General features: G+C 33.6%; 1 protein-coding gene across 2 annotated transcripts in view; it reads right to left on the bottom strand.

Moving 5' to 3' along the window:
• The window catches only part of LOC130825583 (uncharacterized), a 26,671-nt gene extending 12,644 nt beyond the window's left edge, over nt 1–14,027 (bottom strand). Inside the window, exons 1-10 of one of the 2 annotated variants that reach the window (XM_057690873.1) lie at nt 13,715–14,027; nt 9,144–9,201; nt 8,674–8,762; nt 8,348–8,403; nt 8,196–8,271; nt 7,867–7,933; nt 7,515–7,581; nt 6,962–7,028; nt 1,288–1,371; nt 921–962 (exon numbers count right to left, since the gene is read on the bottom strand). In XM_057690873.1, coding sequence (XP_057546856.1) covers nt 921–962; nt 1,288–1,371; nt 6,962–7,028; nt 7,515–7,581; nt 7,867–7,933; nt 8,196–8,271; nt 8,348–8,403; nt 8,674–8,762; nt 9,144–9,201; nt 13,715–13,888 — 780 coding nt within the window. In that variant the 5' untranslated portion in view covers nt 13,889–14,027. The remainder of the gene's footprint in view (nt 1–920; nt 963–1,287; nt 1,372–6,961; nt 7,029–7,514; nt 7,582–7,866; nt 7,934–8,195; nt 8,272–8,347; nt 8,404–8,673; nt 8,763–9,143; nt 9,202–13,714) is intronic. The other variant, XM_057690875.1, reaches the window with a different exon arrangement.
• Nucleotides 14,028–14,728: the final 701 nt, after the last annotated feature.

Below are 14,728 nucleotides of genomic sequence, written 5' to 3'. Positions count from 1 at the left end.
GTTGCCATTTGTTTCTTAAACTTTTAATTCCATTTTCTCGCATTAATCATTAGGTGCAGCAGATACTCAGTAAGCTCAAACCTCAAAACTCACCACAGGCAAAAATTTTCTACTACTTTGAAATAAGGAACCCGAATTGAGATTTCTTCCATTATTTAAAATTTAGATGCATCAACTGTTTAATAAAAATATATTAATAGTTTGCGAAAAAATAGTGAAAAATGCAAGAAAAAAAGTGGACATACGAAGCATCGATCAAAGGTGAGCGAAAGGTTCAACACTAAAAGGCAGCATGCAGAAGAGACAAAAGAAAGAGAGAACGAGATGGTAGAATAAATTGAGAATGCAACATGGCACAAAATTAAATTTCAATCCTGGCACAGATTTTAGCCTTGGTCCAACTGCTTTTCGATTTTTCATTCCTCGAAATCAACAAAGTTCATCCTTCTTGTTTTATAATGAATATGGGAAGACATGCTAAAAGTGCAAGCTTGAAATAATGTTTTGAGAGATTATCTGTTATAGATCCTACTCACTAACAATAAATTTATGATGTACAAGTCTGAGAAACTAAAGAACATGCAAAACTGAGATGCAATTTTAACATATATCTCAGGCGATCAAGCTGCCATGTAAAGCATTAGGAGATTGTTCAGACAAGTGCAAATATCTAAGCATATTATAGCAATCAACATCCAACAAAGCCATGTCATGGTAGAACATAAGAAGCAAAGACTCATCCTGGAACCATAAATAATGGTATCAGAGACAGCAAATAAGGTATTGGAAACAAGAACAAATCAACAAATGCATCAAATTTTAAGTTTTATGAGGAGACCAACAGTGGGACATGCTACCAGCCTCGGAAAGCAAACAAGGACTAACAAGAACATCTAGAAAATAAATAAAAGCATACATACAACAATATCTGACGGAGGTATCTTCAGCCATTCATGTATCATCTGCAAAATAAGAAGAGATTAAAGAAAGTATGATTGTCGAGTTTTGACTTCTGAGTATGTATACATCAAAGCTCAAATGTAGCGGATAGATTATATATAGATGGATATACTGATATATGGGTAGGCCATTGCCGTTAGACTAGAAAAAAGTTGTACAGAAGCTTTTCCATTAACGGATAAATTAATGACTTATCCAGTATTTACTTGCATACTCTATAAGTTTAGTTTGCATGCATAATGTAGTTACAGTAAAGTGCCAACACAAATGAACATATACTGCAGTTAAATTTTCATTTAAGACTGAGGCGCCATTAGTTGTACTCACAGAAGCCCAATGCAAACGCAAAGACGAAGGTGTAAGCACCAAAACAGGCCACGCTTCACGGAAACATGTAGACAAAGCAATTGCCTGCCAAAATAGAAATCAAAACATTCACATTTAGAATCTTGATAACCACTTAAATGAGTAAATTTGCAACATTAAGGCAACTAAAGCATATGAGCTAATAGTAAAATAACAAAGCCAACTTGTAATCAAAAGATAGCCTACACCAACTCTTTCGTCTATGAGTGCTTATCAAACGTGTAACACCCTTCCAAAAATGATTTTAGGATTTGAAATTTGAACACTAAAATTTTTAATTAGATACTTCAAAATGGAATTCCTAAATAATTTTCTTTAATAATAATGGGTAAAAATAATGGGTATTACAATTACTTCCCCTTAAACCGAAAGTTTGACCTTGAACTTTAAGGTCACAATTCTCTTAAATGAACAAAATAATGGATCAATTTGTATTATTACAAAACGAGTCAATCACAAGCCACCTATTACTCTTAAGTCAAGTTTCAATTAAGCTATTTCTAGTTGAGCATGAAATTTCCTAGCTCGACGCAGCTCATTAAAGTGCTGACTCGAGCCCATATATACAATACAACAATGTTAATGCCAGAGTCTTAATCCCAGAAGATTGGGTCGGCTACATATATCAATATATTAGTTCCAATGGTCGTCCACATGGATTCTTCTCCAATCATTCGAATTTTACTCGAGTCCAAACATGCTAGTGAGAAAATATATTTTCTAGAATATGTACATATTTTGTAAATATTTTCATTATCTTGTATGTCTTTTATACAAAAATTTGTACACATTCAACTAACTCAATTAGTTCCGCTTGCATTCTACATTTAATCTTCTCCTAGGTTTCTTACTTTAAAACGATCAATTAAGTTTCTTAATTTTTTAATAGTGATTTCCAGCAAGTTATCATGGATTCTAATCCAAAAAAAACTAAATTTCAAAAAAGGGATTATCATAAGTGTATTGATCAGTTTGGACAAACTCAACTCTTAATGTATCTAGTAGAATTATCAATCAAATAGTGCGAGAACGGAGTTATGGTGAAATTACGATAATCGTCACAATGACGTGTTAAGGGAATGATCCACCAAATATCAGCCGAGAACATGAAATAACACTTGAACATACTAAAACGCCATTGTTTTACACTTTTATGATGCATGTTGTATTGATTGATTGAAAATCTTTACAACTCGTTCGATACAGTACGATGTGACCTTGTTTTTTCACTATGGTCAATAAGAACAATCTCTTTCTACTTACAAACTAAGGTTGCTTATACTCAACGCCTAACTCCCTTAGGCAAGAGCCACTTAGTGGCATTGGGATCTTAGTTCTAAAAGGGATGAGGCATATTAAGGGTCAAAGGCTCCATGAAGCCAAGGCATTGTATAACATAATTCATCTTATGAATTTGCGATTCACTCAAAAAGACCCAAAAATAACTATAAAACGACCATAACTCACTTTTTCATTTTGATATATTTGCAAAGGAGATCAGTAAATCATGTGATAGTGCCAAGAAGCAAAATGCAAGGTGTAGGCATAAACCTTTCATCAACAAAGTAAAATTTGAGGAAAAAGGACAAGATCGAGGAAAATAAGAAAGAATATAAAGAAAAAGGAAAGAAAAGAATAAGGGTGAAGAGGACAAAATTGAGGAAAAAGAGGAAAGAAGAAAAAAAATAAGAAAAAGAAAAAAAAAAATTCCCTCAATTCTTGTTTGATGTTTCCATTTTTCGTTTTAAGCAGTTTCAATTGTTCCCATAATGAATCTTTCTATTTATATCACTTTTTTTTTCATAATTAGCCTTGATTATCCTAATTTTTATATTTTTTAATTCTTATGGTTCTTACATATTTTTCACTAACTTTATTTTAACATTTTTATTATGCTTATGGTCCTCACATATTTTCCACTAACTTCATTTTAACATTTTTCAATGTTTGTGATCCTTAATTTTTTTTCTACTAGCTTCATTTTAATATATTATAATGCTTATGGTCTTAACTCTTTCTCCAATAACTTTATTATTCAATAAAATAATTACTACATCATCTTAAAGATTCAACTTTTTTTAATCTACATGAGCATTCTATATAGAAACGTCAAATAGGAACGAAGAGAGTAGAACATCGACAAAGAAAAGGTAGCTTACTTCGATGTTTGACCAACAACAGCCACCAAATCATGAGTTCGACATCAACTAAGGTGACTCATCGCCACTTTGTGGCACACCAAGTAATGTTTAAAAAGGTTATACACATCAAAGAGAAATGAAGACTATGTACAAGCACAATGTCTTCCAGTATGTTAGAGAAGATGACTTGTCAAACACTCTACCATCATTAACAAGTTACGAACCATCTATTTACCCCAATTTCGAAGGTTAGGGTTTCTCACCATTTTACGATTTAGGTTTGACATTCAAGTAAAATATTGCATCTGATGCCAGATTTTACACGAAATTAATTGTTAAATCTCCTAAGTAACAATTTGAACTTCTAGTTTTTCCTTTCATCATAATTCAGATCCTTTTTATTTTTCCAAACGCATTAAAAGTGCACACCTTCTCTAGCCTTCCCCAAAGATCTTGGCCACATTAACAAAGGTGTTTTATTCACGCCTCTATGCATCCAAGACTTGCTTTTAAAACTAAGATTATGACAATGAAATGTTTATTGAGATGAAAAGGAGAAGAGAGATAACAAGTGGCCTGAATTTTGTAAAAAGAAATGGAGGAACTTCACAAGGACACGTCACACCCATAAAGGAAAAAAAAAAGGAGCAAAATCACGAGGATAAAGAGACCAAATACCAAAGTAGCATCTTGTTGTTTAGAAAAAATTACAAAAGCTATATGCAATATTCATCAACTAGATTTTGTTATTATCACACTCGCATGCATTCCTTAATTTAAGTAATACGATATTTATAAGTTGAAGCATGTTATAGACTGCATGTGCAAAGAGCCGAATGAAGACAAGAATTCAGATGTAGCTTCGAGTACTACACAAACTCCATAAAGAATTACTTCTTATTTCATAAAATGCCTAATCCTTGGATTATTACATATTTGAGTATTTATACTAATAAGCTCTATAACTAACTAATTAGAAAATATCTAAAATACCCTTTAACCAATATATCACATTACCGACCTCCTAAAGTTTCCCCTTGCCCTAAAGGTGGATAAAAAATGGGTTGTGGTAGTAACAAAATTTGCTTAGAAATAGAAAGCTAAGTGCTTCAAAGAAAATTGCCCAAAAAATCTGAAAAGAATAGGGTTGGGAAGTAAAAGAAAACAAAGGCCTTATTAGACATTAGAGGACATATCTTGTTACGATGCCAAACTGATGTATGACATAAATATCAATTAGCTGGTGACACTGACAACTAATTCCTACCCATTTATATATGAGATTGCAGTCGATGCACCATCGCTTCTTCCTTCCTTTTCTCCAGTGGTCTTCCTCAGCTAACTAAGAACCAACATGGATATTGACGCCTTATTTTCTGCCCATTGCCATCACCAGATCCACAGCCCACAACATGATCTTATCCTCTTAGTCGCCGACCGATTCTCCACCTCTTCTCTTTTACAGACTCATTGGACTTTCTCGGCAAACACCGGTTACTTTTTCCATCTTCTTCTTTTGTTTTTTTCACTTTTCTCCTCTTTTTGTGTTTTGTCTCCTTTCTTGATTTTCTTTTGTTTCTTATTTTGAAAGCTTAATTTCTTACCCTTCTCTATTTTATAGGCCAAAAGTTGACAATTTCAAGCAAATAATTTTAGACAATTTTCTTGGATATAGGTTTCCCAAACTGGGATTTTTTCTAATTTGTTTTCGAAATGTTCGAAAACTACACTATTAGTCTTCTCTGCAACCATTTTCACATTCCTTAGTTTTCCTCCAACTCCTTCAGATTCTTGATCTATTTTCTTCTTAAGAGAAGACTTCCAAGAATCTTGAAATATCTTTATAACATTCTCTCTAAACTTTTCTAAATCAGCTTTCATGTGTAAAAAGGTCTCTTTGACTTGAGGGTGTAACTCCATTGTCTGTTTGTGGTATTCCTTGAGCAATTCATAATAACCTTCACTTGTATCAATTGCAGTTTTGGTTTCTTGTGGTCTTTTCATTGTTGATACCTTGAATACATTGCCAAAGAATCAATCTTTTTTTCCACGAATTGATTTGCTCAGATACCAATTGTTAAAGACTGCCTGTGGGCAGCAAGTCAATACACAAATTGTCAAACAGAATGAACACAAGAATTCGGATGTAGCTTCGAGTGCTACACAAACTCCACAAAGAATTACTTTCTTATTTCATAAAAGGCCTAATCCTTGGACTATTACATATTTGAGTATTTATACTAATAAACTCTATAACTAACTAATTAGTAAAATATCTAAAATACCCTTTTGACCAATATATCACAAAGCATAACTGAAATGAGAAAACTCCTCACATTACACGACGAAATAGTAAAATCAGACAAGAGATCTCTCTTTCACATTTAAATAATAGTTGACAACAAGACACAAGAGGCCAAAATTATATAACTTCAATGTACAACTAAAATCCATATAAGATGAGAAGGTGTATTAGATATACAGAGGCTAGTTAGGAAACATTAAAGGCATGATATAAACTTTATTCTTTCTAGAAGATATTAATATTAATATTTTAACTTTTAGAAAATATTGGTTAAAGGAAATGGTTATGATTTAAAGAAAATCATAATGTTGTAATAGGGAAAGTGATAGGTGGGTATGAGTAAGGGTAGGAGGAACAAGGCACGAGGCAAGAGGTACGAGGCACGGGGCACATGAAGGTGGTCAGTGTAGTGCAAAAACCAAGCAGCATCTAATCACATTGGTCGCATAGTATAGGTTTTCGAAAAATCTGAATTTATATTTCCCAGCTTGTAAAGGTTTAAGAACTGCATTTTTGGCCTTTTCGAGGTTTAGCTCATGCTTTTAGCCAATGATTTGCCGTTACAATGCCAGCCTTGTTTCTGCATTCCTGTGTACATTACTATATTCACTGCAAATTTTGCACTATCGGGGTAAGCGTAAGAGTAGGTGTAGACAAGGGAAATCATGAATGGTTTTGCTTAAAAATATTTTCTTTTCGTATAAAAACTAACCCTAGAAACTTGATTTCTTTTGAATTACAAACATAAAGTAGCTACTGCCTACTACTTTGAATTTTTCAATAATATATTCCAAAGTACTATAGCTTTTTAAATAATTTACTAAAACGAATCATGAACCCTGAAAACAGAATCAAAGAACCCAACTAGCAAATTGCAAACCCGAATTCGTACAACCGCAAATCATGTGACACTAGCTGAGACCTATGGACACTTATGGGACTCCCAAAACACCAGGTGAATTTTTCTGTTTTCCTTTTGCACTTTTTGTTATTAAGTGCATGCACCTCTTGTAATGTGCTTCCTTCACCTAGAGCATATAAGGCATTTTTTTGCGTCTGAGACAAAAGCAAAACCATCCTGATTTGACCACGAAAATCATCTCAAGAGCGTCTTCCAAACAGTTTTTTGCACTATGCAACAGATACATGTGGCTCCAAAAATATATATGATTAACTACCAATTTGATACCTGTATAGTCTTACCCAAACCCATTTCATCTGCTATAAGAGCACGCCCTCCATGCTGCAACACGAACCTAATTAATGATAATAGTATGTCAGCAAACAACCTTATATAACACAAGCCCAAAAGAAGAGCAAAAGATATAGTTAAAATGGAAAAGACGACAAAAGTATGTAGTAGTTTGACCAAAGAGCCTTCACTACAACAACATTTCATGACCCCAATGCCATTAAGCGGCTCCCACCAAGGGTGGGTTTGGGGGTCAGATGTACGCAGTCATACCCTTCACTAACAAAGAGGTTGTTTGAGTTTCCAATAGACCTTTGGTAGATAATATCATATGCAAATTCACATAAATACTAAGTGCACGATTCAATGAGTCATTTTAGTATAGTCCATTATAATCTGAAACCAAAGAATTATAAATTTGGCCTCATGGAAATGAGGGAGAAACCAAACGTCCTTCACTAAACAGTAAAGAATTAAGAACATCAAATTTCTCAAACAGCTCCATCAAGAATATTGTCAAGTGTCAACATCATATATAATCCGTAGGTACCTTACACCTTCCCGCTGAAATGGTAAAAGCTCTGATTCTATATAGCTTGGTATCCTGTCATAACGATCTTGCAAAGGACAGGTATCAGCAAGTCACTATCAATGCAAACGAAATAGCAAACAGGACATGAGCCAAACATTGAGATGTAAGGCAATTCAACAAAGAGTTCCTCATTAACTAGAAATAAACAAAGCATTTATACATCACTCTAACAAAATATTTTCCCATCCACATTGCATTGTCGTATACATCAGTCGAAAAATAAACTATGATGAAATCAATTATGTTCTTCAAAAGGGAAGAACTTGCGGACTTAATCATCTAACACATCTCAGAAGACAAAATGACTCACCTTGAAGATCAGGAACAGCAGTCGCAGCAGCTATAGCTCGTCGAACTAAGGGATCCAGATTATCTAACTACGAGTCAAGACAAAATGTAAATCACAGTTGAATAGATTCTTTTCGCTATTCAGCATTTTAGAAACAATGTTAAATGTGATGCTTGTGAAGGAAATACTTTGTTGATTTATAGAGATATATTACATCAGGGAGACATTCAAATGAATAATATACAAAGAAAAGAGAACAAAATTCCGGATTTTAACCATGAATTTCAGCCACTATCATAGTAAATGTATGGTTTAGTTCAGGTGTTTTAGGCATGAAGATAACAATTCACCTCAATTTTCAAGCCATGTATCCCCTTAATAATTTCTTCAGCAGATGACAAAGAAGAAAGCGGAAACATCCATAGCCTAACATATCAGCAAGTTAGACCACATATTACAGCTAAAAGCACTATTCTATAGCAATAGGGAAAGAAGCAAAAACCTCTCTTTTGCATTCCAGGTAGCTTTTGGAATCTTCTTGACTGCGTTCACAAGAACCTTGTTGACATGAGAGCAACAATAATATCAAAAACAACCTTCAAAAGAAGAAGATTACTTTGGAAGCATCGATTGGAATATGAGAACAAAAATAGGTCAAGAAACAGAGGCAGGAGCAGGGATGAAAATCAAAAAATTATATTGACGGGAATGAACTATAATATGAAGTAGCACATGTTCCTCATTAATTCAGGGACATATCAAGTAGGGGTATGGAATCAACTGAAGTACCGTCACTACATTAAAATAAACAGGGTCAGGTAAGCATACCTGGTCATAAGAAAACCTGGCAGCAATACTTCCACTAGCATGAAGAAAGAGCTTGACAGTATGCTTTCGTGCCTCCTTAGAAGAATCATCTACACAAACACCAAAAAAGATCTTTTTAGCCATAAATAGCTCATTAATAATACGTAAGTACTTAGTACATATAGTGATATTAAAAAAGTAATCATTTGGAATGGGATAATTTCAGATAACCATTGGAGCCGAGGCAAGAGCTTTTTACTTGCTTCATTTGACAATCTAATATACAAGCCTCAAGTGCCTAGATATGGCCCATCTAGTACACTTTCCATATCATTTAAGATAGAAAAATAGATAATACTAAATAGGAGTTCAGACCTAAACAAATATTATTCAGGTCCCAGATCACGCAAATCATCATAGAAATGAAAATGTGTATAAGAGCCAATAACGCATTATTATATTAACTACAAGCAATAATTAAGACAACTCACCATGTTTAACCTGTGCAATTGACGGTGGTAAGACTCTGGACCCTAAACAAGCATCAACCTGGGTATCAAACAATTGTCAATACAAACTGTAATACATTACAAATGAGAGAAAATCTAAAAAGTAAGCATAATATTCTTAGGTCATATAACAATTCCCAAGTCACTTTCTTCTTATCCACCTTTTTTGACGTAAATGATAGAATGTGTTAATAAGAAATGACCATTTCCTATAAATTTTTTAAGACAATGAAAAGAAGGAATATCATAAAAATAAAAATAAAACACATTATTATCTTGTGAGTGGTGGTTGGTCGCATTAGCATCACCTGTAGGTGTTTTGTTTACTTGTTAAGCTTTTAGTACTACGGTTTTCAACCTAAATAGTTTCAACTTCAACCAATCAGTAGTCCACTCTTAAATTAAGTTATTGGACGCGTTTTTTAAAGCACACCGCAACGTAATACTCCCAATGAAAAGAGTTTTCTCATTATTACCATCTTATCAACAAGGTGTCTCCATCATTTTGACAATGAGTGAAAGGTGAAAAACATCACAATTGATGGAAAGAAAAGTCGTGGTAGCCTAAGAGAATGTGAGATGAGAAAATTAGGAATGGCATGCTCTCTGTTGGGATAAAATTGATTAGAGATACCAAATTCATATCCTAGACGATAAATAACTAGGTATAACGATGATGATGATACACACACATTAAATAGCCCCGACGCCATTAAGTGGCTACCAGTTGGGATGGGGATTAAGGTATTCGATGTACATAACATTAACCTTGTTAGTGATAAAACTAACAAAAAGGTTGTTTTCGATTAACCCTTGGTAGCAAACATCATGTGCAACTTCCCACAAATAAGAAGTGCATATGATTTAATGAGCCATTTTAATATATTTTAATATAGTTCCATATAAAAATCAAAGAATCATAAATTTTTGGCCCCAACAAAATAAGGAACATATTATTGATGATTATGATGATGAAGCAACTAAATAACACTTTTAGCATACAAGTATGTTCGCTTAATAAATAAGTATCATATAGTCTCAACTAGTATTATAGTGGACAATCCCATTTAATCATCATGGGTAAGCTTGAACTAGCGTCTAGCGGTAAGATAATACATGGGGGTTCACAATAAACTAAAAATGAATACGATGAATAGAAGATTTTGTAAAGAAAATATAAGTTATGGATGTTATAGAGGAAAGAGGGAAATTGTGTTATGGTGTGTATAGTTCCCTTCTCCCTCTTGTTCATATTACCACTACATTATCCTCTTTACCATCAATACTCCTCCCACATCATAAACTTTGTTCACATTTTTTAAAAAGTTGACTTTTATTAGATCCTAAACCCCCTCTACAACCACGCATTAACACCTAAGCGCCTCTTCATTAGTATGGATTTGATTTCAACTTCTTATCATTTTATCTTTGATGGGCAATGACAAAGAAGGGCATTTCCAAAAAAATACATTAATATGGTGCAAGATATGTATCAAAAAGTAAAATGAATGTTAAGACATGTGGATGGGCAACAGAAGCTTTTCTAACCACAACTGACCTTTATCAAGGCTCGGCCCTGAGCCCCTTTTTATTCGTACGGATAACTTGATCAATACAAGTAGACGTGTCTTGATGCATGTTGTTTGCGGATAACATTATTTTGGTAGATGAGACCAAAGAGAGGGTAAATGTTAAGTTAAAAACGATGACGACAAAAGTTGGCAATATGAGGTTTCAAATCCAGTCGAAGCAAGACAAAGTATAAGAAGTGTAATTTGGCACAAACGAGATGATAGGAGGTACTATAAAGGTAGAAGAGAAAGAATTTGCTTCAAGTGGATGCCTCAAATACCTGAGTCCACACTTTAGAGTTGTAGGGACATCCAACAAGATGTGAACCATAGAATTAAGTATGGGTGACAAAAATAGAGAGCGGCTATTGAAATATTATGTGACCAAGGTATCCCCTTAAAGTTAAAGGACAAATTTTACCAAACAGTATTAAATCGACGCTACTATATGGATCAGAATGTTGGGCTTTTAGAAAGCATCGTAGTAGAAAAACAAGAATAGCGGAAATGTGAATACTTCAATGGATGAGTGTGCATACCTTGAGAATAGAATTCAATACGAATATATAAGAGTGGGTTAAGGATTTTCAAATTTTGAGGAAATTCTAAAAGAGAAGCGTTTAAGATGATTTGAACATGTGCAACGACGGGGTATTAGCGAAACGGTAAGAAAGATAGAAAGTTGCAGCTCATGAGAATTTAAAAGAGTGCAAGGAAGATCGAATATGACTTGGAGGACAAGAGTGGAAAGATATGAAAAATTTAAACTTACAATTGAGATAATAGAAAATTAAAATGAATGAAGAAGAATCCATGTGGACAACCACTGGAACTGATACATTGATTTATGTAGTTGACCCTAATCTTTTGCAATTAAGGATCTGATATTGTTGTCTTAAATTTAAGAGGCACGAGGCGCACTGAGGCGCAAAAGTCCTTTTTCCAAAGTGCAAGGCGAAAGGAGAAGGTGTGGGCTTTTAGTATGTGAGACGCACAATTTCGCTAAAAAGCTCCAAAATCAATTTTAAAACATATTTAATACTCAAAAGTTAAACTAAATGCAATTCATATTATAATAACATATAAGTAAGCTAACACTACTTTAGCACAAAATCTCATACGATAACTCGATAAGTCGACAACATAGTCTTGAGTTAATAAAAAAAATAAAAACTAACACTGACAAAGGTAAAGAAAGCAAACAGTGGTTCTTGATGCTTGAAAAGTTGAAATATTTTGTGAGCTTAAACAAACACTTAAAATCAAAATCGAAATCATACGTCGACTAGTGAAGATGATGATGCTTTAAGGTCATTTTTTCTCTTCCATTTCTCACTCCATGTTTTAGTTTTAGGGTAAGAATGGGGGTATATTTTTTCTTTCCATTCAGTAAACAGCCTCATGTATCGTGCTGCGCCTAGACTCAGGGAGGCGTTTATATGGTCGCCTCTTAGCACCTCACGCCTTGGGCGCACTTTTTAATTGTTGTGTTTCTCTATTCCTTCTTCTAGTCAAGTCAAGCTAGCAGCTTGCTTTAATAAGGTAACTAGGTCCCTCAACAAACACTAATGATCAAATAACTTCTTACCTATAGCTTGAAATCAAAGCTACACTAAAAATGCATCATCAGAGATGCTCTGAAGTACTTATGTCAACCATTTATCATGTTGGTATGTAGAGAATTCCAGGCCACCTTATTCCATCGTAATGATTTACTTTGGCTAATAGTAGTATTGTTGCTTTGAAATGATGTCTTTCAGTCTGTAGTAGTATTGTTAGGGAATGATGTGTTTTTCCAAGGAAAGGTGTCTTTTGATGAGAATAATACTATTAGCGTTGTTAGGGAATAGTGTGTTGTTTCGATGGTGTAATTTTACCATGCACACAAAACTTATCAATTATCATGATCAAACAAATCTTTTAATCAATAAACAAAGTTGATATTAAGAAATTTGCAACTCCCTAAGTTTACATTCAGGATTTTCTTATTGTTCCACATACATGTTTCAAAGTACCTACAATGTTGTGAATTTATTATCATTAGCGTATTTCTGGATCAACCCAAACACTAGGGGAGAAATAACCTCAAGGAAAATTTTGACCTCTTATAATTGATAACAAATTTCCATACTTTATCGGCATCAGTTATCAAAAGCTTCATTGTCCGTAAGTGTTCAAGTTTGTTCGTGATATTAGTTTGTTGTCAAGATCTTCCGTAGCCACGTTTCGCAATCTAGGAACGTCCATCCCCAATCACCATGAAACGCGACCCAAATCGCTCAAGGTGACGTCCCGATGTAGAAGACCATTTTTAATAGGTATTTTGGCCTTCATATACAAATTTAAGGAAAAAAAAAAAAAGAAAAACGAGATAAAACCTAGAAAATTGAACTCCCACTTAAATCAATTTCTTAATGCAAGAAAATCACTTTAGTTTAATTTTGTTTTCAAATATATTTTTAACATATAATGTAACTCGTACTTAATCATTTCCGAGTCAATCTAGATTGCATTCCTTGTTCCCATTCTCGTTCCACGTTTCAAACTAAATGTCATTCCAGATAACAATGCTTATAAATGCCTTTTTCATTACATCCGTATTATTCTTAATAATTATATTGTAAACAAATCATAACTTCTATTTGTAGCATACCCATAAAAAAATAAGCAAGAACAACAACCAAACTTTGATCTATTGACAAAACAATCACCTTCTTGAATAAAACTTGTAAAAGGAAATACAATAATAAGTAACATCAAGAGAAATTCAGTAAATTAAACTAATTACTTATTACGAGCAAAGCGTGATAGTTGACACGACAATAAGCACAGTATAAAATTTTAAAAACTTGAAAAGAGGCAGAATTACAGGCAAATTTAGCTAATTATGACGCCTGAAACCCAAATTAAACTAAAAATTAACAAAAAAAAAAACAATAATTGAAAAGAGCAAGTAAAACTGGTGAAAGATTAAAAATCAACCTGAGAATGAGAGCGATTAGAACAAGGGACTGTTGTGTTCGGTTTAGTAGTAGTAGCAGCAGAGGAAGAAGAAGACGAAGAATTTGAATTGTTGCGTTGAGCAATTTGACGAAAAGCATCTTTTTCGAGAGAATCAAGTTGTTCGGCACTCAATTCCCATTCTTCAAACTCCATTTCTGTTGAACTTGGAGTAATTCTCAGTCGTCACTAGGGAAACTGCGGAGGAAGATAGTGTTGAACAAGTTTTAATTTCCGAATCAGCTTTCACGCTTTTGTGTCGTGTTTTCTCAGTTCCACCCGGCCCTGCCTTTTGCACTCAAAATATTTTGAAAATCTGATTAAATATTTATAAGGGGGTTCAATTATTTTTGATTTCGATTAATTGTGTCATATTTAAATAGTTATATTAAGAATGACTGGATTCTTCATCTTAGAGCCATTTTATTATATGGTCCAACTAAAACTAAATTTTTTAACAAATCTAAATCCAATAATATTGCCTGAGATTGAATTTGATGAATTGTGAACATTATCAGCGATCGTGATCACTCACAATATCGGTGGTTTATTAAATTGAAAAACTCGCACTGTAAGCATTTTTTTTTTTAAATAAAAGTACAAGCCAATTTACGTCTCAAATCATCATCCAAATCATGACCAACCCTCCTCCATTGTATAGCATAATTCAAGCTTGTTTCACTTCTATGGCTTGAATCTTAGTATTCTCCGTTATTAATTGAGTAATAATTTTACCTATTTTTTCTAAAAAAAGCTAAAAGAAATCTTATAAACGGAAGAAACATGAAGAAAAAACATAACATGAAAGGATTTGGACATTTTGGAGCAATATACACCGATTTTTCTATCCTATCTCATCATTTCACAAAAAACAAAAGAAACTCGCACACTTTGTTTTTTATGAAAAAATTATGGTTTTAGGGTTTTAAGCCCTCCTTTAGTTGATCACATTGTTGGCTGATCACATTGTTGGCTTGTGGTTGTTATTTGTGTTGT

This window comes from Amaranthus tricolor, chromosome 10 (assembly GCF_026212465.1).
Source record: "Amaranthus tricolor cultivar Red isolate AtriRed21 chromosome 10, ASM2621246v1, whole genome shotgun sequence".
NCBI classification, from domain to species: domain Eukaryota; kingdom Viridiplantae; phylum Streptophyta; class Magnoliopsida; order Caryophyllales; family Amaranthaceae; genus Amaranthus; species Amaranthus tricolor.
This window is presented reverse-complemented; position numbering and strand designations above follow the sequence as displayed.